Here is a 27,854-nt window from a genome sequence, read left to right as displayed (position 1 = left end):
TCATGTGAGCATTATATGATTAACAACTATTTTAGAGCTTTACAAACTCAAAATTTCAGCCAAAGTTGTGACTGTTGGGATTCTATAAATTTACTTACGTAGCGATGAGGTTTCATTAGGACAGCGACAATACATTCATATAACGGGAGCCAATGCGTAGCATTCAATGCTTTACTTTTATTTAAAACAACTTTAACAGGCACATTTTCTTAGAAAGCAACAATATAAAATTAATATGAGAATACATTTTGTTTTCAATTCCTTAATGAAAAAAAAAAAATACCAAAGCTATTACAAAGCTTTTTCTTTCCAATATGGTAATGGAATTTCGTCTATTACAAAAACAAACATTTTTTGTTTTAAGCAGGAAAATAATACATATACACATTCTTACACAGAGAAGGCACAGCCGGTAGTTTGAAGCACAGTGCATACAATACATTAATATACAATACAATACCAGACAAATTAAACAGAAAACCTGATTCACAGCCTCAGAAAGAGATTATAAAAACCAAAACAATTGAAACTAAATGAAATGAAAAGGCTAATAGGGTCCCTCTAATATGAGTTGTAATCGGTGTCCTCTTTTAGCTTTCGACAGGAGCTCCAGGGTTGAAGTTGAGATGGAACAGAGAGAAGAGAACATTCTGATAAAAGCACCGAGGGTGTGACTCAGCTGGGGTTACGGGGGTAATCGGAGCACACCTGGAATCAGAGTTCAACACTTAATGTCTTTAGACCTCATACATGGGGAGATGTACACAGAGGAATCTGTGTTGATGCACCAAGGTTTATAGCCACTTTTGCATCGCTGTAACGTTGTATGTATTTATATTTACCTGGGTACAGTTGAGCACTCTAGCAGTTAAGAAAAACTAATTTAAAAAAAAATCCTTAAGAAAAACCTTATTTGGAAGATGCTATAGAATCTAAGGCTGAGTTTTTATCCAAGAGCTCACTGTTTCCACTGATGGGCATTTCGCTGTCTTTGGCACAAGTAACGCCATGTGAGCAATTTGGTGTACAGCCTGAGTTTTGATTGAGAAAGACTGAAAAAAAAGATTGCTATTTCCATTAAAATGTTGGTTGTGGTTATTACTGTGGTAACATTTAACCACAAGGGGGTGTAGTGCAACCTTCAGTCTACGCTGACTTTTTAGCAAGTATGTATGTATTTGCAGATAATAAGTGGTGAAGAGGGGGTTTGGAATCAGGACTTCTGAGCGCTGGAGGAAAGGAGGAGAGATGATGATGAGGAGGATGAGGAGTCCAGGTTGGGGAGAGGCACAGGGAGAGGTCCGTTCAACAGAGTGGGGAACTGTGGAGAGGGGAAGTAATACAGCATTACTGAGGTGGAATCAGGCAAACAAGACCTCACGAAAAACTCTTAATGGTGGGCGATATGGCAAAAATATATCACGATACTTGAGAACACTGCAATATATCGTGATATTGAGGTTTGCAAACTTGAAGCAGATGAAACACACCAGCAAAGTAGAGCCACGTTTAAAAGGCTATGAAAAGCCATGGGCAATTATTTAAGTAGGAACAGGGGGGAAAATTAAATGAAAATAGATGTACTTGTTACTGTACACATAATGCTGCTGTTTACAGGTGCTCTATAATTGAAGGTTTTGGATATAACTTTTATAACATTTTCTGAAAAGAAGATCAGCTGATAATAGAAAACCTTTATTTCTCTAATAAAGGTCATATTAATCATAATATGGTATATTAGGATATTTCTGATGTGTAAAGCCCACTTTCAATAACTTATATTAAAAAAAAAAATCTTGAAAGTGCTCTATAATGCGTTTTAGAAGGAAAACCTTCCAAATATTTCATTTGTACAGCTCAGTGTTCTAGAAGTACTGACGATTTTTAAGATATACCCAAAAAAAGTGTATTGAGACATAATTTATCATGATTACACTAATGTATCACCACACTGTCCACCTTTAGCCCACATATATGTTTGTTGTGCTACAAAGAATCAAGGTAAGAAAAATATGATAGCAGGAAATACCACAAAAAAAGGCAACTGTCAGTGGTGGAAAGTAGACCTGAACCTACACGTCTTATTACTGGCAGTAGTACCGTTGTGCTTCCACACAAAAAGAACTCTCAGTTGTCAGTGGTTTGAAAAACTATAAGGAAAAGAGACATGCTTTATTACAAGTGGCGGTCGTGCCGGTGTGCTTGAATGAAACAACTACACAAACAGAACCAGATGCTCGCCTTCAATGACTAGCTTTTTCAGTCTCTCACACAAACATGTACATAGTCAGCCCCTCATGACCACTAATGCATCACGGTAATGCTAGGAGAGGAACTTCCTGTTATGAGAGAGCTGACCATACACAGAGTCGGTCTTTTTTCAGTTATCACCCCCTCCCTTTTTTAACAGGAAGCTGCCCCCCTCCGTATCCAATGCGGAGAGGAAACATCTGTAGCTTATTTCCAAACCCTAACATGCACGCACACACACACTTATAGATACACAAGTAAATCCTTTGCCCAGAGTGACATAAAAAAAAACTTAAGGGAATAACATGGACGACCCATATCCTACATTTTTCTAGTATTTTTTTTTCTTTCCCTGAGGCTCACTTATGATGTTTGTGTGGTTTTATGTGACAAAAACAGGCATGATTCATTAAACATAACCCTTTTCCAGTCTATTTTTATCCCTTAGAATTAAACAGGCTCTTTTTTCCAGCACCTTTAAGACTAAAATATGTAAATGAGCTCTGTTCTGATTCGGCTTGTAATGTATCAAGTTCGAAAATAGACAGAAACACTCCTTATAACATCAGTATGAATGGGCGGGGCTATACTGCTGTAAGCTGGATAGGTGGATATATGTAGATGTGCTCATTTTTGTGACAACACAGAAACAATGAATTCAAAATAAGCTGCTAGTTTGCATATATGGACTGTGAACTAGGGATGTGTACAGAAACTAAAATAGCAGGGGAACTGCTGATGTTAGCTAGCTCCAGAAACAATGAAATATATTTCTCTGACAACTAGTATGTTGGCACATCATCACCAGAGGTGAAAATACCTCGTGTACTGGTCAACAAGTCCTCATCAGCATCCAACGACACTTGTTAGCTCTGTTAGCTCAATAGCTTATCTGAAGTGGCAGCCTCCGTTACTTATCCGACATGATGGTCTACCGACATCCTTTGGCTAGTTTTAAATAATAAAACATTTTCAAATGGACTCCTCTGCGTACTGCTACATTTTAGTGTGGTCACCTAAAAAGGTAAGCCTACAACTTTAGTTTTGGCCAAATTCTGTTTTGTTTTTTTTTTTTTTTTTTTGGCATGTTTTTTTTCCTCCCTGTGGTTAACCGGATACCTGTTCATGAACTCTTACCGATCCTCAACGAAACACTTTTGACAAGATTTACATACTATGTCAAATTCTTACATCAGATTTCCATGATGTGGGTCCTTTAAAATGGTAATTCCATCATTTTCCTAAAATTGCTGGATAATTCAATCATTAAGATGTAAACAAAGTCATTGAGAGTGGTTTGATGTGAAATGCTCTGTTCTGGAGAAACCTGCCAAGTCAGAATTGTTCACAGTGGTAGTGATAGGAACCAGATGTCTGAAGAGTTTAATGTCTCTAAAAGCTCCCTCACAGTAAGCTATGCCATGAAAAGGTTAAGAATATGCTGCCTGATGCCTGAGACATTGTTTTACAGTTCTGAATAGGTTTTGGCCTAAAATGAATTGACTTGAAAAAATCAGTTCATGCTGTAGAGGTACATGCAGGGTGTTTTGAGGCCCAGAAAAGTCCCCAAAGAAAACTATTTTTTCAGGTTTACCACTACTTCACTATCAACTTCACATACAAAACTCAGAAGGCATGTGAAAGTTCACTAGTGGTTTTGAACTGTACACTGGAATACTAGTGTATATGTGTATATTCAGAGTCGGTGTATATATATTTCTTTTTCTTCTTAGATATTTACATTTTTTGTATTTAAATTCTACAAGGGGGCTACGCACCTAAGATTTTCACTCACTTTCCACCTGTGTAAATGTGATGACAATAAACGTGATTTGAAACGTGATTTGATTTGAATAGTAAATAAATTGGCTACATTATTTCGCAGACATTGTGACCCCTGGTTCCTATCACCACCACTGTAAAGTAATCCAAGTCTGTACATTTCTCTAAAACGGAGCATTTCACGTCAAACCACTGACTGACTTTGTTTACATCTCACTCACTGCATAATGCAGAAATTTTGAAAAAAATCAGTGGAATTTCCCTTTAAGAATGGCAGACTTGCGCTTCCTTCTGTAGACTGATCACCAAATGGAAAAGAATGGTTCTTTGAAAGAAAGGAAAAAAAAATACATGCTCAAACCAGGAGTTTTCCCCTATAGCCTATCAGTGAGCAGCATTTTACTCATGTGATCAGTCAGAGCGCTCCCTGTGCCACCGCCTGGGGAGGAAGTGTGAGTGCGGGTATAGTCAAAGTGTGGCAAAAGTATATTATTAACTGTCCCTAGCTTTGTCATGAAAGTTGCCATGGTTACCTAAACAGTTTCCTGTTGTGATGTTTGCGACAGAGACACACCCTGCCCCTCACAAAGCGACATATCCATAAACACAGAGCACACACACACTCCGCAGACAGCAGTCTCCCCTGGGCCAGAACAGGAAGTATCCACAGGATTTCCCCTCTCGCTCACATGAGCAGTGAAACACGACACCAAACAGAAACGCACTCCCCGAGCAGAAGCACATACGCTGCATATGCACTAGACGTGCACACTGATTCTTACTCACATATCAAAAGCTTGCAGTCATATTAAAAACCTTCTGTTTCCTTTCATTTACATTATTTGAATATTTCATCATGAGCAGACCAATAGAAATGAGCCAAAATGAATAATAAGAATAAGATCTTATTAACATAATGTTGTTTCCTATAAAGGTACCATTTCGGAAATATGAGGTTTTGTTATGATAGCGATGATATGTAAACACTCAAACGCATCAAAAAAAACATTATTTGCACGGACACACACACACACATCCCCTGTTTAAAGGCTCTGATCATCTGCCCAGCGCTCATGATAGAAAATGCAGATAGCCATCTCAGCACACAGGCTTCCCTTGATTTCAAACACAGGGCCACACTCTCTGCAACATTCTTCATCTCATATCTACTTTTACTGTGACTGTGTGAAGAGAGAAACTCTCCTGAGCATTTCAAACAGCCCATATCATGAAAAAACAAACATTTCTCTAAATTCTAATACAAAAGATTGTGATGTATGTAAACCCTGCTTTAAACTGTGCCATTCACTTCATACAGTCCATAGAAGCTGTAAAGTCTATGGAAACTAAGCTGCACAAACCTGTTTTGAATTCATTGATTCAGTGTAGTCATACAAACCAACACATCAGCCAATGGCAGTTTAGCTCTGCCCATTCATGTAGAAGTGCGAGTCTGAGTGCTTTTTGAAAGAGGCACAATACAGCACAGCCAATCAGAGGAGAAATGATTTACATATTTCAATCTTAAAGCTACAATAACCAAAACAGCCTGTTTAATCTAAGGATTAAAGAGATCAACCTCTCTTCATGTAAAAATGAATTAGTACTGTTTTGGTACATTAAACGACAAACATGTATAAAAGAAGTGTTGGGTGCTGAAAGTGCAATCAATCTCTACCACGTTTTTGTGTTTGTGAGTAGAAGATGAATTGAATTTGATTGTTATTTTCTTCTTTTGTGGAAAGAAAAATCATAATTTGTAATTACTCGATATTGAAACATAGTGCAAAGACAAACTTATTAACTCAGGATATAAACCGCATATTCAATGGGGTCCAAAAGTCTGAGGTTATTAGTAAACATTGTATTAGTATTTTGTGTGTGTGTGTGTGTGTGTGTGTGTGTGTATGTGTATATGTGTGCGTGTGTGTGTGTGCGTTTGTACCTGGAAGAGGGAGCTGTGTCCCTGTAGTCTGGCCGGGCTGAGAGGAGCGACGGGACTCAGACTGCTCCAAAAATGAATGGAGGAGAGGAGAGGGCTCGGAGCCAGCAGCAAACCCGAGGGAGTCTGGAGACACAGTCAGAAGACATGCACACAGACAAATCCAGGTACAGGGTCAGTTAGTGCTGGGTGATATATCATCTATACCGGTACACCAGTATTGGCGTCACACCACCAAGAGAACAGTTTTGTTTATTTTTAAGGGGGATAGAACAGTTCAAAATACATAAAAACTAAATAGTAACTATATAGTACAATACGCTGTAGTATTCCATGCGTATAGTAACACATGCAAACCTCCTCCTTTTTGAAAAGCTTTCTGTCTGGCTAATGTTTAGGACTCTGTGTAAGGTTTCCTTTGGTGTTACTTTAAGAGAAGAAAACCGAACACAACAGTTGAGTCAAAACAATTTATATAGGGTCTGCATGCAGAGCTGTTTCTGAACATTTGGGGGCCCTGAATGGCATCCTATTTGGGGGTCTCACACACATCCTAATCATATAGTTTTTTTACAAGAAAAGAAAAATAATTACTAATTTATTCATCTTGATCAGCAAAATAAGAACATATTTTGAATGGCAAGACCTAAAATCAGTGAATAAATTTTAAGTATTACGTACTCAGGGGCCCTCAGTAGAGCCGGGCATTATGATGATATTTATCGTTATCGTGATGAATTACATCACAATATGCTTTCCTGAGCATACTGTAGATATCATCAGTACTTAAAAATCAATTCCCAATAGAATGTTTGATTGAAACGAGAGCATAATTAGTAACGGGTAATTGGATTTATAGTTTTTGATATTATTTTTAAAATGTGGCACTACTTCGTCTGTTGTAACTTAGTAAAACTAAAAATCATGAATGAAGCATCATAAAATCGTGTATCGTAAAAAAACTTCCTGAAGTATCGTGACATTACATTTTGCCATATCGCCCACCTCTAGCCCTACGCAACAGCTTATACCACTTATCACAACAAACAGCCCTACTTATAAGACTATTTTAGCATAAGAGTATCAGTATCGTGAAAGCATTGTGTCATTAACTTTATTAATGCAAACTTAAATATCCGATACTGTGCTCTAATTTGAAAATAACATGATATTGAATTTTATCAATACTGCACAGTGCTAGGGTCAATGAGAAGAGACTGAGCTGTCGTTTAAAATATGTGAAATGCCGTTTGCCATGTGGTGGAGAGTGTGTGGGTGCTGTATAGTTCTTTGTTTTTGATGAGAGGAGAAGTGTTGCTCGTGATCAAAGTGCATGTTTCTCACTCTCTCTACAAGCCAGGACTCGGTCTGTAGAAGCTGAACTGGCTGATCTGGTTGTAGATTTGGTTACTACCAACTGCTGCTACACGAATAAATTTGGTGTGAATGTATAACCTAATCATATAATCAAATTCTGTTAGGCAGAAGTGTCAGTAACCGTCTGGGAGAACGGGTTTCGGGCCAGTTTGCCTGAAGGACTTTAATATTAATGGAACAGTAGAGTTCAAAAATACTAATGATGCTAACAGCAAATGGGCACAAGTTAGCATTATGCTATTGATGCCATGCTAATTTGTATCTAGTAGTTATCAAAAAGAAACTGGTATTAATTAAAAAAGGAAAAAAGAAATGCCTAAACTGTAAATGATTGTACATGTTTCATTACAAAGAGAGCATAATTAGTCCTGTTTAATTGGATATTGAGCAGTGCAGTTTGAGAAATGTTGGATAACAATTATTGTTTTCATCATTTTTAATAGTAATTTTTAAATGTGGTTCTTTTTTTGTCTGTTCCAACTTATTAAACCTCATAAAAATATCATATATAACTTTTATCTTTAAGAATATCTTGCATTCATTGTCCACCTAAATCTTTAACATACAGTGTTGTGATTATCATAGAAACAAGGTCTTGAATGGTCTCTTTTCCTAGTGTATTTTTTAGAGAGTGAGTGAGTGAGTATGTGTGTATATGAGTGTGTAGCGTCTCAAAGGTCAGGGACCTCGGATCGGCAGGTTCCGGCTGTAGAGAGACATATGAAATCAATTTAATCTCTCCCTCTTTCTGTCCCGTGTCACTCCACTGTAGTGAGCAGGATTACGGGCATATGGCTTCACTTACAGGTCTCTCTCCTCCCTCTTTCACTTTTACTCCCCCTTCTCTCTCTGTTTTCTCTCTGTCTGTCTCTCTCTCCCTTTTCCCTTTCTCTGCATGGCTCATGAAGGCTTTGCCTGTCACTTACCTATTTCCCTTTAAATACCTAGACTAGGGGTGTTACAATATGCATATTTATATGCATTTATTTTTGACTTGGGGGTGGGGGGAGGCGGGGTACATTAGTCAATGTGCACTGTGAACGCACTGTGTAGAGTTCGATTTTATGCTTATGATTTGCAAAAACTGGATTGGTTTCCAATGCTTTATTCCAAAAAAATAAAAAACACTGTATGCTATATCTATATACTATATCTAAATGAGACAAACACAAACTGCTGCCCCCGGTATTATTTAATCTTTCTGTGTATCTTAATTATTGTCTTCAAAGACAATTACTTTGGATTTCACTAGGCACTTGTTTAGACTTGATCAACTGGACTGAACAAAAAAAAAAAAGCAAAATTAATGTTGACAATCCTGATTTACTTCATCAAATGTGTGTGATATACTGGTGTAAATAAATATCGCTGTTGTCGGAACAAAACCTTGTATCTCCAAAACGAAACATTGCAGGAAAAAGAAAAAACATATTTTACTTTTAAATCAAGTCACTATAACTAGACTTTTTTCCAAGTAATTTTGGGCCATTCATCATGAAATTTACACACACAATGCACAAGACATTTTCAAATTACATCAGAAACTGAAAAACAATAAAAATGGAGATACAACGTTTTTTTCCGGCAAAAGTGATTTATTAAGTCGTGAACTTTCTGTATGACTGCACCCTTAACCTACACTGATGGTGGCTTACAACACAGTTACAACTGCACAAGACTGTATTTGTTTGGCAGTATGTGGGGGGAGTCAGCAAATATATATGTGAATGTTACCTGTGCAGTGAAGAAGGCTGGTGTGAGGGACCCTGAGGGCAGTGCAGGGCTGTTAAGAGCAATGGAGCCCAGGTCACTTCCTGAAAGCAGTATGGAAGGGGCTGAAATTTCCAGACCTTTGGGTTTTCGAGCTTTGGGAGGAAGTCCATTGCTGCTGGCCCTCCTCTCAGGGGGCGTGGCCCGGGTCTGGGCTCGCTCCCTGTGGCCGGACGATAAATTGAGAGGCTGAGCGTTCTGCTCTGATTCGTCCGTGCGAGCCTCAGGGCTCAGGCCAGGCCTCAGCGTGTAGGACGGGCTCGAGGAAGGGGAGGGGGAGCGGGAGGAATGTGGAGAAGCTTTCGAGCTGAAGAAAACCTCAGAGGAGGCAGATGCAGGAGAAGAAGGCAGGGGCACCACCTTTTCTGACCGATTGGTGACGAACCGAATCACGGTTGGTCCTTCTTCGCCTCGCTCCGCCCCTCTCTGTTTCTCCACTTTGACTGGATGCAGCAGCGGAGGCTGGCCTTGGAGGGAGCTAACGGTAAAAGACGAGTACAGGCCGGAGTGAAGGTATTCGTTCCTGCAGGTGGGGCTTCTGAGTGACGACAGAGAAAGTTTTGGAGACTCCTCCCCCTCTCCACCATCAGACTCCGCCTCCTGCAACATGACGCCGCCTCCCTCTCGCCCGAGCTCCACCGCCTGAGGATCCATTTTCAGGATGTCGGGAAATGAGACAAACTTATAAACGAACTTCTGTCCAATCACCTTCTTTATAATGTTCTGGAAGAGAAAAAATATATATAAGGATGAATGAATAATTGATCAGTTTCAATTCAACAATCGCCTTGAAATGATTCTCGTGACATTTTGTTGAATTATTTCTCACTTGTAGCTCATTGAGATTTCTCATTTCTCATATTTCTCATTTGATGTTCTGTCAAAACAAGAAATTCTGTCAAAAGTCCAGATTGTAAGCTTTCAATCAGGACCACATTTATGTCTGAAAGTACAAGATAAGATATGTTATTATGATTTGGATTTTACGCAAAGTTATTGTTATAAAGTCTCATTTTATGGAAAGAAATCAATCCCTTAGTGCCAGAACATTTTATGTTTTAGTTTTATTTTTCCCCCCATATGTCAGCAAATAAACAGTAATTGGTCATTAAAATGTGCAGAAGTGCATTCCCTGTAGATGATGTATTAACTTATTTTCGTTTAGAAAATCAACAAAACGTCATTTGAACAGGGGTACCCAAACTTTTGGATATGACTGTATGTCTTTGCCACGTTTCCATCATTTAATAACATTAAAACAAACGTAAAAAAAAGCAGACTCAATCCTGTCAAAGTAGACTGCTGCATATTAACTGAATGTAAATGTAATTCAACATGCTACTAACTTTATAATTAATTCTGTAATACAATTATCACAGCAATCGAGCTAGACTTCTAAGTGTTATGAGCTTGTGCTCTTTATGCTATATTTCTGTCATTTCAGAAGGCAATACATGAAGTAACATAAGACTGAAAACCTTATAGTTATTTAAGTTAATGGCAGTTATTTAAGCTGACTGCAGTCATTTTCCATTGTCGTTAGATTTCACATATTCTGTAGCAAATGTGAATTGGATGTTTTGAACTGAGGCAAACAGAAGCAAATAAGGGACAGCAGTAAATGCATTCATTGAGACATCATGAGGCTTTTCAAAACAAAAAAGTTCTAACTTTTAACTTGGTGCTCTACCATGTTTAGATGGCAATGCTGAGCAATGTTTGTTTATTAGTTCTTAGCATGGATTCTGGAAGAATGAGTTAGCTTTGCTAAACACAGCTACTAAGTAAGGAGACTAAAAATGAACAAGAAAAGACAAATAAATTGTTCATCCCAATTATTTTTAAGACAATTAATCATCAGTTAACATTTCATGATCGTGACAGGCCTGGTTGAAAACTGCATGGCGCCCAGCGTGAGCGAATGCGTGGGCGTGTCTAACCTTGTCGTAGTAGTAGCGCAGTGCTCGGCTGAGTTTGTCGTAGTTCATGTTGGTCTTGTTCTTGCGCAGGCCCCAGAGTTTGGCCACCTCCTCGGACTTGAGCAGTTTGAATTCGCCATCATTGGACGTCCAGCAGATCAGGTGTTTATGGCTCTGGTCCAGCAGCAGCTGCAGCAGGAACTGCCACAACGTGATGGCACTCTCCATGGCTGCTGTACATACAACACAGACACAGAGAGATGAATATCCTGATCATCATCTGCAACCTCTGCCTCTGTTTCTCTCTCATCTTCTGCACAAAAGTCTGTTATGCCCAGGATGATTTGTGATTTGAATTACAAACAATAAACTTGTGTTCTGGGCTCTGACTGTGTGTGTGTGTGTAACTGAACATTTATTTCCAGTCAGCACACACAAATAATGTCATACCAGAACTTCCGTCTACTGCTAATTATCAGAAGCAATCTACACAATGTTTGTTTGTTTGTTGGGAGAGCAAAGGTGCCATGAGGACACAGTCTAATGACCCTAAAGAGCTTTACAGAGCTGCTGGAGAGACTGTGGCACTTTTGCACTAGATGTGTGTGGGTGTGTAATTTCCTAAAGGTGTGCTGATAGCAAGATCTGTCTGCTGTTTAATTTCACACCATTTTCTCACTTCTGTTCCACAACTTCTGTCAATCACTAATAACCAGAATTCATAGTACACGGTGTGTGTACATGTGTGTGAATTTTTCAGTGTGCAGGAGTGCTATTAGGATACGGTGTAATGACTCTAAACAGGTTTACTGCACTGTAAATTGTAATCTGAAATAATTCACAGGTGTTTCTGTCCATCCTTCCACTGTGAGAAGACAACATTATGAGTCTGAAAGGATGTTTAGCTGTTACTGAGAAAGCCGTTACTGAGAAAAGGAAATAGACAAAAAAAGAAACATTTGCAAATCAAACAAAGAAGCTGCTGCTGTTCTCGGAACAATAAACTGACCATCCCAGACTTCAACATATCTGAAAGTGTTTGCGATTATTTGGATTGTGAGAAGCAGAAAATGCAACCAATTTATAGGACTGAACTGAGGTGTGGAAAAATATCCCTGCACATTCCTCTAAAAAAACTGAAAGCAAGTCTCCTGAAAAGAATGGAAGTTGTAATAAAGTTGTAATAAAGGCAAATGGTCAACATATTAAATACTGCAATAAGACTATAGTCCATCTTTTTTCTGCATAATTTGTTAGGTAGTAGGTAGCAGGTACTATTTGGGTGGTGGATCATTCTCAGCACTGCAGTAACGACGACATGGTGGTGAGTTAGTGTGTGTTGTGCTGGTATAAGTGGAACAGACACAGCAGTGCTGCTAGAGTTTTTAAACACTCCTCACTGCCCACTCTATTAGATTCTCCTACTTTGTTGATCCATTTAGAGACAATAGCTCATCTGTTGATGCACAGTCTGTGTTTGTTCTCTATCAGTGGTACCAGTTTCTGCCCATAGGACACACAGGATATTTTTGGTTCTGTTCTCAGTTCTCAGTCCAGCAGTGACACTGAGGTATTTAAAAACTCCAGCACCACTGCTGTGTCCACAGTGCAATACAGAGTAGCACCTCACTAACAGGTGGATGAGAATGATCCTCCACCCAAACAATAACTGCCCTGAGGTGGTCCTGTGGGGACCATAGATGAATGGGTTAAAATGGGGCTAACAAATCATACAGTCTGTAATTGTAGAACTAGAAAGTGCACCTATATGGTAAAAGGTGCTGATAAAATTTATGTATGAGCGTAAATGCAATAAAGTAAGTATAAACATCTTTACCATTGAAGGGTCACATTCAAAGAAGAAATGTTAATGCTGTATTCAGATTAATATCACCTTTATCACAGACATAAACCTTTGTTTTTTATGGTAAAAGTAAGCTGTTGTTCTTTTCTTACCACTTTATATATATAATTGTTACAAATGGATATACAGTATTTTGAAATGAAACTCTTCATACAGTACTGTGCAAAAGACTTAGGCAGTCAATAAAACTGCTAAGAACTATTGATCTCGGGAGCAAATGTTGTTTAGGGCTGTAAAGGCACTTTATAACATTAGAATAAATACAAATAACCATAAATACAGTAAAACACATCAGAGATATAAAATTCCTCTCCCATAATTTCCTCTTCCTTCTCTGATCTGTTCCTATCCTGTCTTTCCCACTCTTCTGTTCTGTTCTCTTCTCTTGTCTACGCTTGTCTTTTCTTCTCATATCTCTTCTCTCCTTTTCTCATATCTCTTCTCTTCTCGTCTTCTCTTCTCATATCTTCTCAGCTCCTTTTCTCTTCTCTTCTCAAATCTCTTCTTTTCTCTTTTCATATCTCTCCTTTTCTCTTGTATATGCTTGTCTTCTCATCTCTTCTCTTCTCTTCTCAAATCTCTTCTTTTCTCTTCTATTCTTCTCATATCTTCTCATCACTTCTCTTATCTTTTCATATCTCTTCTTTTCTCTTCTCTATTTACTTTATATTTATTTTTTTCCCATATAATTGGCAGGCATCAGCTGACCTTTACATTGTGTAAATATTTCATGAACGGACTAATAGAAATAATCCAAAATTACTTGTTACTTTAACACACATTACAAGCCTTTTTCCATCTCTTATAAATTCAGCATGTCACAGTGGCTACACCTACACGTGAACATGTATAAAGTTACCATTTCAGAGATGCTCCACAATGGGTTGACCTTTCTCTTTTTAATTCTCCCAAACTGTTCTTCTAAAAAACAGTGTGGCTAGTCTATCAGTCTCATAGACACTATCATGCTAAAACCACACATACTACTGCAACCACATTACCCACAGCTACATACTCTAGCATACAAATGCTAGACTAAGAGGAACAAACCTCTTCTCTCTCTGAATAAAACCGTCGCTCCTGCCCTCCTTCTAACTCAGCAAGCATTTCCTGTTCTGTTGCATATTACCAAACTGTCTCATAAACAACAACAGGCAAACTCCTCGCTGACCTGGTGGCAGCTAGGGCTGGCTGTAAACAGGCCCATCCCAGCAGCCTGTCTGCTCTGCGACTGACCTAAGCACAGCCTGACTGAGAAGAAGGGCAGGGAAGGAGAGAGCTAACCTACACAAAGCCACATAAGCCCACACGTGGACAGACAGGAAATTCTGCCAAGGTAAATGTGGAGTTTGTCCCATTCAGAAAGGATGGCAAAGGGTGCTGAGTTGGAGCTGGACAGTATTGTTAAAATTCAACATCATGCTATTTTTCATCACAGCATCAGATAATATTTAGATATGTGAGTAATGAAGCTTCCTGTGTTTTGGTTCTTGATCCTAAAAGAACATTTCACAAACTTTACAAACCTAAGCTTGTTTTTATTGGGCGGTTTTGTTCTAATTTTCTTAAAGGGCCCATATTGTGGAAAACCGAATTGTCAAAATAAAAGACTTTGATGCAATATATAAGACATTGCATTCACTACCCAGCCCTTACAGTCCAAACAGAGAAATTAAGCTGCAAAAACAGCTTGTTTTGAATTCACTGTTTCTGTCATGAAAATCAGCACTTTTACATACAACCACTCATTTTGCCTACAGCAGTTGAGCTCTGCCCATTCTCATGTAAATTATAAAGAGTATTTCAGCCTGGACTGCTTTTTAAATGAAGCACAATACAAGACATCCAATTAGAACAGAGCTCATTTACATACATCAGTCTTAAAGGCACAGTAACAAAAACGGCCTGTTTAATTCTAAGGAATACAGAGAGATTGGAAAATATTCATGTAAAATTGAATTGTGACTGTTTTTGGTACATAAAATCATACAGACATTATAAGTGGACATCATGGGGAAAGTACAACAAGAAAAATGTAGGATAGGGACCCTTTAAGTACACCAAAGGTAAACTCAGAAATTATTTTGTTGACGTTTCACCATGCAAAGGACTCATTAAGCATGCGAATGGTTCTCTGAGTGCTCATGGTTCTAAATATAGAACCCTCAAAGAACCATCTTTTTAAAGAGTGTACTAGTACAGGTAAACATCACTCAGCACCAGGGCCGTGTTGATGAGAGAAATACAAAAAGATGCAGACGCAATGGGGAGACAATAAGAGATACCTGAGAAGTGGGGAGGAGAAAAATAAGTGGCCGACCAGCAAGTATGAAAAAGAAGAGAGGAAACCCAAAGGGACTCAGAAGAGAAGTGACAGAGAGAGAAGAGACGGCAAGAGGATGTTTCAGTGACTTTAATCATTAACATGGCCTGAGCCCAAACTGGAACAAAACTGTTACTGGCAGAGAAGAGTGAACTGCAGAAACCGATACACACATTCACACACACGCTGAAATCGCTGGCAGGCAGCCCAATGCAGAGATAAGAACAGTGAAGCACTTCAGCTTCAATGAATGAGTTTGAAACCGTACCGCTGCACACAGCGCTGTTTTCCACTCTGTGTCCGAGACAGGACAGAGACAGAAATCTGCCTCCACAGGATGTCCACTGAGATACTGCTTCAAAACAGCTCAAATTCAAACCAGGTTACAGTACCAGCCCCTGCTCAGTCTGAACAGACACTGAGAGCCTGATCGCTCCATGCTGTTACCTTATCAGGCTCAATTAAACCTGATTATGTAGGCTGAGAATGTGCTTCCAATTTCACCGACGCATCTGTAGCAACTGAAATTGATTGACTGATTCTTCTGTGTTGGACATGTTTGTGTGTTGATTTGCATCAACTAGGGATGCGTAATTGGAATAGGCCTAGAAATGAATCAGCAGTCAGCAATCGCGTGCAAATGTTTTTATTTTGACTAATCTGTCTTAAAATTTTGTGATGCAAATGTAGTGAGTGAGGTAAGTGCACTCACACTGTATTTGGACATTGCTGCTACCCTGTACCACAATGTTGTAGCATAATTATGCATAACTCATGAAATAAATAAATTATATATACTCTTACTTTCAATGTAGGACTTTACTTGATTCACATTGTTTAAATAGGAAACTGAATTTCCAGTTCAGTTTTCCAGTTTGGCCCATTAAATGTTATTTATATGGTGACCTGTGTTTATTTAGACCACAACGTGGCCAATTCAGCTGTAAAGATATCAGAATCCATAGAAACTAACTATTACTGTTGATTATATTGAAAATCAGTTACTCTACAGATTATTTTGACAATTAGTTCACTAATTAATTCATTTTTGGAAAAGAAAAAGATTAAATAATAACAATGGACTTAACTGAACAATAAAATGTGTATGTACAGCCTTTCAAAGACTCCAGAACTCTTTACTGGAAAAAAAAACAAACAAACAAGGAAGACTTTTTAAAAAATACCATACTAAAATGCAAATTTATGGGTGTGTCTGATCAGCCTGTTGCACACTGCAGGACAAAGCTGTAGGATAATTGAAAATATGCATTGTGATCAGGAAAATGACAAACTAACGACTGCTGATTCATCATTCATCATTTTTAATTGAGTAACAGAGCTTAATCAATAAATCGTGACAGCACTGGCGTCAACATGGTGTAAGTCTACAGACTATAGTCTATAGTGTGCGTTGGCCAGATACAATGTGTGAATGTAAATGAGACTTACTCAGCGACAGGAGAGACTCGGTGCTGATTTAGAGTCTGAGTGGAGAGAACATTAGCCGCTTTGTTCAGGCTGCTGTAACTTACAGCACACAGACTACATCATCACAGAGGTGGGAGGAGATGGTGAGGAGATCTAATCCTGCATCGAAACTGGAATAACACTGCACACCTTAAGCTTCTAAAGGACATACAGAGTTCAAGGTCGATGCTGCGTTATTGCATGAAAGGCGAAACATGTAGCATTAACTTTGGATTGATCATCAGAACAGGATGTTTTCGTGCTGGATGCAGTTTGTTATATGTTGGGTGGCTGTGGCCTAATGCATTGAGAATCAACACAATGACATTACAGCAACAAAACAGTGTCTTTCAGGGTAGTTATGTTTGGCAATAATTGTGCTGATATAATATGTTTTATTCATTTAGATGGATACATTTAATTCAAGTAAATACAGTGGGAGAAGTGCTGGCTTATAAATGTGTCAAAAAAGTGGTTTCTGGTGTGCTGAATTCTGGTAAAGCATTCAAAAAATAAAAAGTGAGGGATATATCCTCATGAATCACAGTCTTTGAGATATATTTTCTATGACCAAAAAAAATCACAAGAAATGCAACTGGGCAAACTTACAAGAATTGACAACATTTCGCCTGCAAGCTTCGTCAAGTCAATGAGTTAAATTTCTATTTCTGTTTCACACATGGGATATGAATTCTGAACAATGAGATCAATAGTGTTAATTTCCTCTTTTTGATTTCTGGATAGGATTGGGACAGGAGTGGTGGAGAAACAGTGGAAAAAAAGTTTTACCACATGAACATCCTCTGGCCAAGGGAGGGGCCAGGACATGGTTGACAATGGAGGTGAGAAGGGACATTTAAAGGCTCAAAGGTAGTCAAAGCACAGTATACTAGGGCTTAGAACATTTACTATATACAGGAAATTCTGTCTAGGAATTACATTTAGCACTTTTTGCTAGGAATGGGGATTGTGGGCTGATGCCAATTTCCAACAATGTTCACGTACATAACTGCTGATGTCAATACATAAACATTTATAAAATGCTGGACTACATGTACCTGGGTTAGCATTACAGAGAAATTTAATATTTTTGGTGTAGGGTTACAGATGTAGGCAAATGTAAAAAATGCACATATTTTAGCACAGTATCCCAGCGTTGCCTAGACATTCTGCTTTTCCAGAGAACAATAAATACATCACCAAATATTGGTTTGAATTATTAGTCAAATCTGTCCGATTCCGACATTTTTAAAGCAAATATCTGCTGATATTGACATAAATCTGAAATCATTATGCAGCCCTTACATAGGCCGTCACAAAGCCAGACTCAAATCATTAGGGCTCCCAGTTGTATGCAAATTTTGGAACACCCCTGGTCATCATTACATGTTTTGTTGATTTTCTACATGAAAATAAGTGAACAGATTCTCTACAAAGAACAAACTTAAATGTGGCATTTTTGTGCAAAATTTAGTGCACAATTTCTGTTGAATTTGCTGAATTGAACATACTGGAAAAAAATAAAACTTAATATATAAAATGTGCCATAATTTTTTCAAGGGGCGTGTTAACTTATTTTCATGTAGAAAATCAACAAACCATTTAATTTGACCAGCTCTGCCCAAACTTTTGCAAATGACTCTATATAAAGTCCCTTAAATTGCCAGGCTTCATAACTCAGCCAGTTTGTATTGTTTTCTATGTAATTACTAAATAACAAGCCTTAGAATGTAGTAAGCCTTGGAATTTAAGGTGTTGACTTAATTCAGTTTTAATTATATAGCATTTCTTACAACAGACATTCTCACAAAGCAGCTTTCCCAAAATCTGGGTCCAAACCAGCAAAAAAGCAAGCACAGAGCAACAACAGATGGAACGAACATTATTTCTCTTTGCTTTTTTAATCTCTGCTACCTGTCCCATCCATCACTCCATCTCAGGAGAATGCTGGCTCAGACAGCAGGAAGGCCACTGTTAAATGCCGGCCCACCCTGTTTGACTGAGTTACAGGCACCAGAGGGTATGATGTAACTGTAGTTAAAATCACTGTATGATGAGTGCAATCAGGCAATACACGTGCATAACAGCATGATGCTGCGAACCACATAGAGACTGATTATGTGAGTGAGAGAAAAAGAGAGAGAGAGAAAGTGAGCCATAGATAGAAAAAACAGGCTGGCTGACTCACTGGTGCGGATAACCCTGACAGTGAACATGTTTTATTGAGAGAGGAACTCCCTGACTGCAATGTGGCTTATTTTGGGAAAGTCTTTGTCATATTTCTGACTGACACTAACACACCAGCATGTCCATTGTCCATTCTGCTAAACTCTAGCAAATGTTTCATCAAACTGTCTTAAAAGTCAGCAGTAGCAGGCTTATTATTCAGCTATTAATCTTAAAGACCAGACCACACTAGTCCAACACACACCACCAAACCCAAACTTTTAGCTGGTGTGCCACACTTGTGTGTGAATGTCCAAAATGTTCTCTACCATTTGGGCAGTTCTACAATATTCTTTGCTGTTCTCAATGGTGTATTAGTTCTTTTATAAACTTTCTAAAACAACTACCAATATCAGAATTTTTGTGTTCGCTGGTGTTTGCTGGAGTGGTGTTCTTTGTCCTTCAAAGGTTTGTTAGTGTTTGCTGGATCGGTATATGCTGGTTTGTTGTTTGTTGGATTGGTGTGCTTTGGTTTGTTTGTGTTTGTTGAACTGGTGTGCACTAGTCTGTTGGTGTTTGTTGGGTTGGTGTGCACTAGTCTGTTGTTGCTTGTTGGATTGGTGTGCTTTGGTTTGTTGGTGTTTGTTGGGTTGGTGTGCTCTAGTCTGTTGGTGTTTGTTGGGTTGGTCTGCTCTAGTCTGTTGGTGTTTGTTGGGTTGGTGTATTCTGGTTTGTTGGAGTTTGTTGGATTGGTGTGCTCTAGCCTTAAGAAAGCCAGATGTTTTAGGCATACTGACCCAACAAATACCAACAAACCCAAATTAGTTAGTGTGGCATACCTGTGTGTGACTATTGGTGTTTGCTGGATTGTTGTATGCAGATTTTAGTGACTGTTGTGTATGTGTGCCCTGGTTTGTTGGTGTTTGCTAGATTGATATATGCTGGTTTGCTGGTGTTTGTTGGGTTGGTGTGCCCTGGCTTGCTGGTGATTGTTGGGTTGCTGTGCCCTGGTTTGTTGGAGTTTGTTGGATTAGTGTGCTCTGGCTGTCAGAGAGCCAGATTTTTCAGGCACACTGATGAAGCATACTTGTGTCTGATTGTTGGAAGTCCCTAGAATGTCCTCTCCATTCTCACAAGTTAATCTGCTTTATCAGTTCTATTTCTGAACAACTACTGACATCTGAGCATTGATGTGTATTGCATCAGTTTGCTCTGGCCCTGATGATCTGTTGGTGTGTGCAAGTTTGCTGTTGTTTGTTGGTGTTTGCTGCTCTGGGCTTAAGAGAGCCTGATTTTTGCCTTTAGGCACACCGACCTAACAAACCCAGCAAACCCAAACACTTAGTTGGTGTGCCACACCTGTGTGACTGTTAGGAGACTCTAAAATGTTCTCCACAGTTGACAATGTTTTAGAATGATCTTCCACGTTGGGCTGTTCTAGACTGTTCTTTCCCATTCACACTAGTACATAATTTCTTTAATACTCTAAACATTCTAAACATCTGCCAACATGAGCATCTTCTTGTTTGTTGGGCTGGTGTGCTCTAGCATTGAGAGATATTCTAGATCCCAGTGTCCAGATATGCTGACTAGCTGACCATTACCACAGCAAATGGTGTGGAGTTTCAGCTGTATTACTGGTATGTGAAAGTTTAGATGCTAAAGTTATCTGTTGGAGACCACAGAGAGAGTGAGTAAGTGTGACACATAAACACACATACACACACACACCCAGTTCGACCAGAGTTACCCACACAGGCCAGACCCGACTAGGTCCAGGATGTTTCCACGGTGACAAAGGAGGATGTGGTCAGGAAGGACTATGATTCTGCCAACACAGGCTGGAGATATTTACCAGGAAGTTTGAGACGCACACACATGCGCACACTCACTCCCATTCACTTACACTGTATGACACATATTTGCATAGAGTTACAGAAGATTCTCACTCGTTCCAACCTGTGGAGGCTTAATCAAAATGAGACAGAGATATCCATCTCTTTTTCATTCTGTGTGTCTCTCTCACACTCACACACACACACACACATCCTATCCCCCTGCTTTTTTTGTATTGCAAACCCCCAAAGAGGCGAAATAAAACTGTTTCCTGTTCTAGCATCCTCTGGAGCTGAGCATCTGTGTTAAGCGACCGTAAAACTGTCTAAATCAGGACTTCCTCCAATTCTCCTTTGAAGGGCGTCTTCCTGGGAATGCCGCTCCCAAACTGAAAGGTAGGAATTCCTGCTGCAGGGAGCCGGCCGGAAACCCGGGGACAGGGGGACCGCACAGACATTCGGCACAAATGGAAGATTTCCTCTTCCCGTTAGGGCTGCAGCTAAACCTATTGTTTGGGTGGGCAAATGACTCATCCGCATATGCAAACAGCACAAACAGATCACTATTGCAATGCAACAATATTTATTCAACACCTAATTCAGGATGTTTTTACTTAGAAAGGAGATACCTGGTAACACCTGGACTTCCCCTGGTAATAAGCGAGACTACATTGGCACCATCAAATCTTTCATGAGAAGAGTGACTTCACTTAAACCACATTCAAGATCCTCAGTGTGGGTTAACCCCTTACATGGCTAGGGCCTGCTGGTGGGCCCAAAGTTTTACTACACACCTGTATAACCTAAGAATAGCTTAACCAATTTGCATTGACTGAATAATAAGCCTTAGTATGTAATAAGCCTGGGATTTTAAGGGGTTATCCAATAACTACTATAAATTATTGGGTAACTACGAAAAAACTTAAGTAATTATGAGAGTGAGGAATTTAAGTGTGGCCCACATACAGGGCCTTGTAGTTTAACCCCTTGAAGCTTAAGGGCCTACACTTCAGTTCCTCACTCTCATAAGCAGTGTATACTGAATAGGACTTAAGATTAATAACTGAATAATAAGCCAAGGGATCAAGGGGTTAAATGAGAATTCCACTGACTTTTCTGGAACGTCTGTGTAATTAAGTTGTTAAGATGTAAACAAAGTCATTCAAAGTGGTTTTATGTGAAATGCTCTGTTCTAGAGAAACTTACTTAGAACCGTTCACAGTGGTGGTGATAGGAACCAGATGTCTGAAGAGAGTGATGCCTCTAAAAGGTCCCTTAACAGAACGTTAAAACATGAAAAGCACTACAAATACTTTGCCTGATGCTTGAGACATTGCTTAATAAGACATTCATAGTGGAGAGGTTCATAGAGGGCACTGTAAGGCAAAATAGTACCTTAAGAAAACATATTTTTCAGGTGTCCCACTATATTTCCATGATCAATATTACATAAAATAACTCAGAAGGCATATGTAGGTTTATTGGTGGTTTTGGATTGTAAATAAAATATATATTTGTGTTGTATGCATGGGTTCCTATCACTACCACTGTAAGTCTGTAAGTTTCTCTAGAATGGAGCATTTCACATCAAATCACTCTGGATGACTTTGTTTACAGCTCAAAGATTGAATTATGCAGACATTTTTGGACTATTGGTGGAATTCTCCTTCAAGAGGTTAATGGAGGAGACAAAAAAACGTATTTTGTCTAGACAGAAGTAGGTCCCCAGCTTCAGGCCTTGACTTCCTTTCACAATTCCTGGTAAGCACAGAAGAGTCCAAGTGGTGGACAGAGAATACTGGAACGAAGCAATTCCCCAGCTCCAATGCTTTAAACCTACTGGCCTTTCACAGCCTCTGACATAAACAGGACACTCCAACTGGTGAATGAAATACTGCTTATTAACCTCTTAAACTCCAAGAATTCATTGACAGGTCCAGACTTCCATTCTCACTCGCATAACTAACCTTAAAGAGTGGTTTTATTGTATTTACTGAATAATTCAGCAGTTATGGATATTAAGCCTTAAGGTTAATAATAAGCCCCTATGACTGCAGGCTTATTATTCAGTTATTAATCTTAGGGCTTATTATCCAGTAATGACCCAATTCAGACAGGGTAATAAGGAAGAGGTTACGAAGGAAGACACTGACAAGGGACGCTATAACTGGAGTCCATACCCCAGCCTGATTTCCAGCCAGGATTTGGGGGGGGTCTTCTACCCCTTCTAACACACAGTCACAGGAGCCCAGTCACTTTTAATGCCTGTGCACTGCACACACACATGTAAGTCCCTCCGCTGCAGCGCGAGCGGAAACCCGTAATGAGATTAGTTGGTGTGTGTGTGTGTGTGTGTGCAGACATTACTTAGCCATGACTAAACGTGGTGGAAAAAAATCTGAGCCTAAGGCCGTCACAGGGCTTCTTTTACCCTCACCAGCACTCCTCCAGCCTCCGGGACCACCTCACCTGAAACCGTCCCAAGTCAAGACTGCCTGAGGGACGGGCCACTTTATCAGAGCGAAGACTAAAGCCCTGAGACGCAGACGAAAGCCCAGGCAGGCAGATGCATGGACTGAAGTTTCTTTGTTGGCCCCAGTGAGTCATTTTCGAGCTGCTGTCTGCTGCCAGTTTCTAAGCGGAAGGCGCATGGCAATTAGTCTGCTGCTGTTTCCACACAGACCAGGCGCTCTGCTAGTGCCGTTAAAGGGCCAGCAGCAGCCGCAGCAGCAGTGGATCAGTGGACATAACACCGCTCAGATGAACAAAAGAGAGGGGGGAAATGAAGGGGTAGTGGGCAGGAAGGCTGTGAGGTTTGAAACTTGAGGGAAAGTAGGGAAGGGCTGCCAGTGGCCAAATGAAGTCAGTTTGCAGCCTCGTCATTTTGAGCAGGCAAAAACTTCCTCAAGTGCAAGTACCCATACAGACTGAGTGGAAAAAGAGACTTCATTCAGCTCACACAGCACAGTACTAAACATATTAAATACACAGAGCACAGTACTGAATACAACACGTATTAAACACATACTAAACAGTAACTCATACAGTTGGAGCTGTAGACTAACCGTTCCACCAGCGCCGTGTACTGAAGGCTACTTTTTACAACGTAATAACCTGTATTAGCACTTGGTAAATGTCTGACTCGGTCTAACACAGTAAACAGATGTTGTTGGAGGAGCGGGGGTCACCTACCTGTGAGTTATGGCCGGGTTTGTCCTCCTTTTAGCCTCTATTAAAAAGAATTCCGTAAAATGTCCTGGTTTTCCATGCTGTCGGTCGTCTCGGCAGCACAGTCTGACTGTAATGGGATCCCCACTGTTTTTTCACCTCCCCTCTCTCTCGCTCGCTCTCTCTCTCTCTCTCTCTCTCTCTCTGAGCAGGAAGTTGGTGCAGGCAGACAGCGAGCCGGCTCACTTCCTCTCGCGCGCTGTTCCCCAGGCGCTCGAGCCGTCTGTGTAAACACGCTTTCCCTCCTCTCTCGCGCGCTGATGATGGCACACACACACACACACACACACACACGCACTCACACACACACACTCAGTATATTGTAACCCGAATCTGTGCCCAAAGCTGCTCCGACTGACGTCACCATCTTCCTGCCCAGGACCACTGGGAGGAGCCCGTGTTCCTTCCTCCACACATGAGGGGAGTGAGTGAGTGAGAGAAGGAGTGAGGGAGTGAGAACTTTATCTCTCTAAGAATATCAGAGTGAAACACCCAAACTCACTGAGATAACTGAATCAGTCACTATCAAAATATTCAAAATATATATCTATTCATGTTTTACTCTAAATTAATATGTGCAGAGTATTAAAACAAGGCTGTTCTTCAGGGGTTCTTTAGTTAAAGGCAGTTCTCTCTGGCCATGCAAAGCGAGGCGTGGCCTTGCAAAGCGGCCATGCGAAGGGGCTCTCGGAAGGCGTCATGTTCGCGGTAGGACAGATTTTAAATTCGTAGTTTAAGGGCGCTTTCACACCTGCCTTGTTTGGTCTGGACCTTCGGACTTTTCAGTTCGGTCCAAACCAAAGCTGGTGCGAAAGGTGTCTCGGACCACGGTCCGGACCAAAGGACCACAATTTGGTCAAAAGAAGTGGTCACGGTCTGGATCAAACTGAACCATGGTTTGGTCCGTTTGCAGTGTGAAGCCTATTTTTGGATGGTTCGGACTTTTGGGCCAATCACAGGACTTTGAGGCTATCATCACCCTTTAAACATGAGAAAAAAACTGTGAGAGAAGTAAAATGAGCCGTGGTAGCACACGGGGAGAGGAGACGAAATATTTAATTGTAATTTGGTCTGATGAAAAAGTCGAAAGTCAACTTGAAAAAATGTAAAATGCAGAAACTTCTACTTTGTTTTCTAAAAAGATGAGAGGATATTTATTTTTCTCCATTAAAATGGAAAAGGACAACACGAATTGACAACACGTTGACGGACTCAGACTCACGCTCCTCTACACAGATTCTTCAGATAGATGAAGAATGTGTTATGGTGTTACACAGAACTTTTTGAAAATGGTTCTGTGTAGCACCAAAAAGCGTTCTTTATTTTTGACATTGTAACAATAGCAGAACTTTTTGTTTCTAAAAAGAACCATTTTCAAAAATGTTCTATATAGAACCATATACAACACATTCTTCATCAATCTGAAGAACCATTTCATTATGCAGAGAACGATTTAAGCAACTCATTTATTCAACTCATGGTTCTAAGTAGAACCACTGCCATTTCTGACGAACCCATGGTTCTAAACAGAATCACTGCCTTTACTGACGAACCCATGGTTCTAAACAGAACCATTGCCTTTAATGAAGAACCCTTAAAGAACCGTCTTTTTTTAGGCATGTATGTACACTGGAAAAATAAAGGTGATTTGATGTGATTAAAAATGTGGTTGCAGATGAATAAAGTGTTTTACATGAACACAACAATTGCCGAAACAAGTAAAAAAAGCAATGTTGCTAAGGTAACATTTTTTTTTTTTGTGCAACCACTTCACACAATAAAATCATGAATCTTTCATTTTTACTGAATTTATCACTTAAGTACCAGTTCTGTTACTTGAGTGTGGGTTTGGGCTACTCCACATGCCTCTGGTGAAAACTGTACATACTCCCTTATTATTCAGCAGTCTATTTACACAACACTAGACAACAAATAATGGACTGTGTACTATTTAACCATAATAATCTCCTCAATTCATCTAGCTTGATTGTTTGTGATTATTTATTCCTACTAAAATACATCTCTCTATATCCTCTCTCTCTCTCTCTCTCTCTCTCTCTCTCTCTCTCTCTCTCTCTCTCTCTCCCTCTCCCTCTCTCTCTGTCTTTCTCTCTCTCTGTTTGTGTGTGTGTGAGTATGGTTGCGTGTGTGAGTGTGTTTGATGCCTGTCACAGTGAGAAATAGGGGCTCCACAGGGGAGTGGAACCATCTTCCAATTTCCTGGAGGGAAATCCTCTCACTGACAGGAAACTGTGTCCCACAGCGCGCGCACACACACACATGCAGCTGATTCCTCTCTCTGTGTCTCTCATTATACATCACTGTCTGTTTGTCTCTGATATATTTCATTTCGCCAGCAGTCCCGCTGACAGACAGACAGACAGACAGACAGATGCAGTGTGAGTGAGGAGCAGTGAGTGGAGTGGTTGTGGTGGTGGTAATGAGGGGCTCCACCCACTGCCGATGTGCTTGGGAATACTAGACACATGTAAGCAATTGAAAACTCAACATTGGCGAGCAAACCATCTTCACGCATACTGCGACATCTAGTGGACGGAGTGGGGATTGCAATACAGACATATTTACACAGCAACCTTCATCACATTTAACATTCTGCAGATCTCATTATTACATTACGCAGGCCAATTTCTTCACTTATCTGAAATGGTAAATACATAGATAAAACTACAGTTAATTAATAAACTATATATTTTTTCGACAATAATAATAATAATAATAATAATAATAATAATAATAAAAATAAAATCTACTTAAGCTAATTCTTAACCAATCAAATCCAGAAGAATAAGAGAACCATTTGATTTGACAGTTGTGTGATATGTCATATATGCTATGTATTTCCATGTTTTTTTCCCCTCTTTTCATTTTCTTCCTTTCCTTCTTTTCTTGGCTTCAATTAGTTTGAATGTTAAGCTCAGCATATATTCTATTCCAAAGCAGGTATTCCTCTACCTACAAATCTCAAACAATGAACTGAACTGAGTGAAGTGCACTGTTCTGAGAAAATGTTAGGTGACTTTTACTGAAAGGCTCTGTGGTGAATTTGTGGAGTGGTAGTGTTACTATTTGTTTGTTCCCAAACTCGTGAATTCAAGAGGTGAATTGAACCACCGGTCCACTTAAATGGACATCGAATAAGCCCGTCTGGCAATATTTGCTTCAGTGGGTCTAGTTTTCTTCAGAAACTTTGGCTCTGCTGTGATGTGCGTATGATGCTAGTTATAAATCTGCCATTAGCTCTTACTTAATCACTTCAGCCACTAGATGACGACATTGAGTCTACTATATTTTTAGTTTGAACTGGTGACTGTAGAAAGCGGTCTATGGTTTGAACTGTGATTGATAATGTAATGCATAATTGATAATGTAATGCAGAGAGTTAAATGCAACATCAAATCGACACACAATGAACAAATAATTTAAGGCACTGAACTTTGTCAGAGAAATTCTGAAAGACCTTATTATGTGACAAGAGCTACCATTATATTAAAGGGCCCATATCATGGAAAACAGACCTTTTATAAATGAAAGACTTTTATGTAGTATGTAAATATTTCAGTTTCATTTGCTCAATTGTTTTAAAATATTTGCTCGATATTCATGTATAGAAAAAAACTTGTTTTGAATTCAGTGTTTTTGTGATGTCACGAAAACCAACACACATATGCGTCTATGCAGCTTACAGCATTTTAGGCCCCGCCCACTCACGTTGAAGTTATAAGCAATGTTTTAGCCGGAACTTTGAATGAGGCACAATGCAGTTCAGCCAATCAGAGCAGAGGTTATTTACAAATTTCAATCTTAAAGGTAGAGTAGCAAAAGTGTTTAATTCTAAAGGATAAAAAAAGTTGGAAAATGGTACATAAAATTTACCTGCATAAAACCACACAAGCATTATAAGTAGACTTGA

The 27,854-nt window shown here is 39.6% G+C and overlaps 1 protein-coding gene across 2 annotated transcripts; it reads right to left on the bottom strand.

The window, feature by feature from the left end:
• Positions 1 to 157: 157 nt before the first annotated feature.
• Positions 158 to 24,286, bottom strand: elk3 (ETS transcription factor ELK3). 2 transcript variants are annotated; one of them, XM_036577502.1, is made up of 5 exons: positions 23,888 to 24,286; positions 11,062 to 11,270; positions 9,086 to 9,844; positions 5,978 to 6,100; positions 158 to 1,321 (listed from the first exon to the last, which is right to left on the bottom strand). In XM_036577502.1, the coding sequence occupies exons 2-5, from the start codon at positions 11,266 to 11,268 to the stop codon at positions 1,214 to 1,216; spliced, it is 1,197 nt and encodes a 398-aa protein (XP_036433395.1). In that variant the 5' UTR covers positions 11,269 to 11,270; positions 23,888 to 24,286; the 3' UTR covers positions 158 to 1,213. The 2 variants fall into 2 exon arrangements, with proteins under 2 accessions (XP_036433395.1, XP_036433394.1); XM_036577501.1 differs by having other exon boundaries at positions 11,062 to 11,273; positions 23,888 to 24,280.
• Positions 24,287 to 27,854: the final 3,568 nt, after the last annotated feature.

The sequence above is a fragment of the Colossoma macropomum genome, unplaced genomic scaffold (assembly GCF_904425465.1).
Source record: "Colossoma macropomum unplaced genomic scaffold, Colossoma_macropomum, whole genome shotgun sequence".
NCBI classification, from domain to species: domain Eukaryota; kingdom Metazoa; phylum Chordata; class Actinopteri; order Characiformes; family Serrasalmidae; genus Colossoma; species Colossoma macropomum.
Note: the sequence above shows the minus strand (reverse complement) of the source record. Positions and strands in the feature narration are given on the sequence as shown.